The sequence below is a fragment of the Eutrema salsugineum genome, unplaced genomic scaffold (genome assembly GCF_000478725.1).
Source record: "Eutrema salsugineum unplaced genomic scaffold, Eutsalg1_0 scaffold_16, whole genome shotgun sequence".
NCBI lineage: Eukaryota > Viridiplantae > Streptophyta > Magnoliopsida > Brassicales > Brassicaceae > Eutrema > Eutrema salsugineum.
In genome coordinates this window covers 4,438,497-4,442,689 of record NW_006256858.1, presented here as the reverse complement: position 1 = coordinate 4,442,689, position 4,193 = coordinate 4,438,497, and the positions used below count along the sequence as shown (strand labels likewise).

The window sequence follows — 4,193 nt, the reverse complement described above, 5'->3', positions numbered from 1 at the left end:
ATAGATTTCACTGTCCAGTGGTCCATAAAGATATGCGGTTACAACATCCATTAACCGCAAATCTAAGTTTTCTCTTATGGCCAGACTTATGAGGAATCGAAATGTAGTTGCATCCACCACTGGAGAATAAGTCTCCTCATAATCGATTCCGGGTCTCTGTGAGAATCCTTGTGCTACAAGACGTGCCTTGTATCTAACGACTTCGCCGAGTTCGTTTCTTTTACGCACAAAGACCCATTTGTTTCCCACTGGTTTAACATCGAATGGTGTCCTTAAGATCGGACCAAACACATTCTGTTTCTTTAAACTATTCAACTCCACGTTTATGGCTTCTTTCCATTTCAGCCAATCTGATCTACGAGTGCACTCAATTATAGACGTGGGTTCTAGATCCTCTTGCTTGTGCGCAATCTCAAGTGCTACCTTGTATGCAAAAGTTTCATTGATGTCGACATCTTTTCTGTTCCATAGAGAACCGAATATGATATAATTGATTGAGATCTCATTATTATCAATCCCTTCAGAACCTTGAGTTTTGGCGTCCCAAACCTCTTGAGATGGTTCGATAGGGTAAGTATCAGCTGAGGCTGTATCCGTGTTTTCTTGAATCCCGGTTTCAATCATTGCACCTTTCTTTGATTTCCGAGGATTCTTATCTTTGGAACCTGGTGGTCTGCCACGTTTCTTACGTGCGTCAGACTCTGTAGCAACTTAACTTTTCTCTGAGGGGACATCTATTCGTACTGGTGCATTACAAGCTGGTATGTACGATTTGGTAACTTTGTTCGGGTCAGCAAAGGAATCTGGCAATTGCTTAGCTAGCTTTTGTAAATGTATAATTCTTTGGACCTCTGAATCACATTCTAGAGTCCGAGGATCTTGCCATTGTGTGGATGTTTGATTCCATAAAAGTTCTTTTACCAGCTTGTCTGTCTCACCACCTAATCTAGGATATACCGATTCATCAAAACGGCAATCTGCATATCTGGCTTTAAACAGATCTCCTGTAGTTGGCTCGAGATATTTTATGATGGTGGGAGAATCAAAACCAACATATATTCCCATCCTCCTTTGAGGTCCCATTTTAGTCCTCTGTGGTGGTGCAATGGGTACATAAACTGAACATCCAAATGTTTTAATATGGGAGACGTCTGGCTCATGACCCGTTAGCAATTGGGATGGTGAATATTTGTGCTCACTAGATGGTCGTATGCGTATTAGTTCAACGGCATGTAAGACTGCGTGTCCCCAAGCTGAGACCGTGAGTTGTGACCTCATGAGTAATGGTCTAGCAACCCATTGAATTATATTAATGAAGGATTCAGCTAATCCATTTTGTGTATGGACATGTGGAACGGGATGTTCAACACTTACCCCCATGGACATACAATATTCATTAAACGCTTGGGAAGTGAATTCACCAGCATTATCAAGACGTATAGTCTTTAATGGGAAGTCTAGAAAATGGGCTCGTAATCTGATGATTTGGGCCAATAACCTAGCAAAAGCCTGGTTCCTAGAAGAGAGCAGACAGACATGCGACCAGCGGGTCAATGCGTCAATGAGGACCATGAAATATCTGAATGTCCCACAAGGTGGGTGAATTGGTCCACATATGTCTCCTTGGATTCTTTCCAGAAAGTTCAAGGTCTCTTTAGACACTTTGACTGGTGAAGGTCGGGTAATCAGTTTCCCTTGTGAGCAAGCTGTGCACTTGAGGTGCTGAGGGAAAATACCATTTGGTTTAAGGCTGTGCCCTTTAGAATTCTGGACTAATTTACGCATCATGTTCGCACCGGGATGACCCAGGCGATCATGCCAAATAGTGTAATCTAAAAACCGTGCTTTGATAGCAGCATTAGCCTCAATCATACTGACTTTAGCATGGTAAATGCCAGTAGATACGGCGGGTATAGTTTCAAAAACTTGTTTATGGCCATTTATCATTTTAGTGATAATTAAAAACTCTTTGTTCCCTTCATCCTGAGTTTCGATATGGAAACCATTCAATCTTATGTCTTTGAAACTCAATAGGTTTCTCTTAGAACTGGGTGAGTATAAGGCATCATAGATGTCTAGATATGTGCCATTTGATAACAACACATTAGCTTGGCCATGGCCCTCTATTAGGCTCGAACTACCCGCTATAGTGCTAATGTTTGCGGTTTTGATTACTAAATTTATGAAGTAATTCTTGTCTTTTAGAATGGTGTGGCTCGATCCACTATCCACAATGATATCCATATTGTCTTGCATATCTTTATTAAACAAGAATTATAATTCAATAACATGCAAAAATGAGATGTAAATAAAACATTACTCCATAAATTAAAATGTAAAAGCAAAAGGTTTTAAAAATCCAAAGTAAAGACAATAAATCCCAAAAAACAAAAGATAAAAGTTTAAGGAGTAATGAAAAATAAATTCAGATTTTTGAAATCAATCAAGGAGGTCGGAGAGCTCATAATCCATGCCATCAATCTTATCATCCTTTGAGTCATCTTCATTGACTTGATGAACCAGGTTAGCCTCATGATTATCTTTCCCATATTTCTGGTAGAGCTCAGCAAGATATTTGGGAGTATGGCAGATCTTGACCCAATGATTAGTCATTCCGCATCTTGAGCAAGGAGTTGGTCTAGATGAACTGCCTCTTTGGGTCGGTTTGTTGATACCACGATCCTTACCCCGACCAAAACTGAGGTTAGGTCGGTTATTTTGGTTCGGTCTACCGCGTCCTCTACCGCGCAGTCCATGTCCATTTCCACGTCCACGTCCACGATCTGAGGATCTGTTACGTTGGACGAAGTTGGACTCTTTTCTGGTTCCTTCTGGCAATGGGGCTGATACTGGAGGCCGCATGGCACTGTTCCTCAACAGAAGCTGATTGTTCTTCTCAACAAGCAGTAAGCAAGATATCAAATCCTCATAGGTGCTATGATTCATGGCACGGTATTGTTGTTGGAGAACAACATTGGGAGTGCCAAAAGTAGAGAATGTTTTCTCTAGCATATCCTTATCAGTGACCTCCTCGCCACATAGTTTTATGAGTGCAACTATCCGAAAGAGTTCGGAATTGAATTCTTCGACGGATTTGAAATCTTCGAACCGTAGGTTCTTCCAGTCGAACTTGGCTTGTGGCAGTATGACCGTTTTCTGATGGTCATATCGCTTTTTCAGTGCCACCCAAAGTTCGAGTGGATCCTCAAGAGTGAGGTATTGTTGCTTGAGAGACTCAGCGAGGTGATGGCGGATAATAAATATCGCCGAATACCGTTCTGTTTGAGTCGCGGTGTTGGGATCTTTGATGCATTCACCCAGACTTTTTGAGTTGAGGTAGATCTTGGTGTCAAGGGCCCATTTGAGGTAGTTATCTCCGGAGACAGTGAGTGCCTCATATTCGACCTTCTGAATGTTTGACATCTGAAACATATAATAATTTATGTTAAATAATCAATAGTATGAGACTATGATCATTGGAATAAGGGATTTAAGGTATTCTTGGGAAAACTTTCTATTTCAGGAAACTTGCTATTTTAGGAAACTTGCTATATAAGGGAACTCTAAAATCGAACCTTAGGGTTTATAACCTAGCCGGTTTACTAGTGTTTCCAAATTTAGCTCTAATAGATAAACTAATTTGAAATTAATTTTTTTTTTTTTTTTTTTTAGATTGATTTTGGAAACTAATTTGAAATTAACTGATTAAGCTTAAACCGATCGGATTGATCGATTAAACAACAAAACCAGTTAAATTAGATTTAATTTTGGAAACCGGTTATTAGGGTTATTAATCGGTTAAGGGATTAAACTAAACGGATTTGCTAGGGTTTAATTTTTATTAGGAAAAACCGATCGGTTTAAACTTAAACCCTATCGATTTAGGATTAGAATTTATCGGTTTATAAACGGTTTAGGTGGATCGATTGGTTTAGAGTTTAAGGGGTCGATTGGTTTAGGATTTAGGAGCTTGCATGGACCGGTTTTAGGGTTTTCAAGGATTCGGATCTAAGATAAATAACCGATCGGTTTAGGATTTAAACTGATCGATCTCGGTTTAACGATAGACAAACCAAAACGATTTTAGATCTAGGGTTTTGCAAAGATTTAGGTTTCGGTTGCAAAGAATTTTAGTGTTTGGTTTAGATGATGCTAGGACCGATCGATATAGGGTTTGAACAAAGCATTAGGGT

At 39.8% G+C, this 4,193-nt stretch overlaps 1 protein-coding gene across 1 annotated transcript; it reads right to left on the bottom strand.

Annotated features, from left to right (window-relative positions):
- Positions 1–2,439: 2,439 nt before the first annotated feature.
- Positions 2,440–3,423, bottom strand: LOC112087718. Its single transcript, XM_024157591.1, has 2 exons — positions 2,971–3,423; positions 2,440–2,892 (listed from the first exon to the last, which is right to left on the bottom strand). The coding sequence occupies exons 1-2, from the start codon at positions 3,421–3,423 to the stop codon at positions 2,440–2,442; spliced, it is 906 nt and encodes a 301-aa protein (XP_024013359.1).
- Between the last annotated feature and the right edge of the window lie 770 nt (positions 3,424–4,193).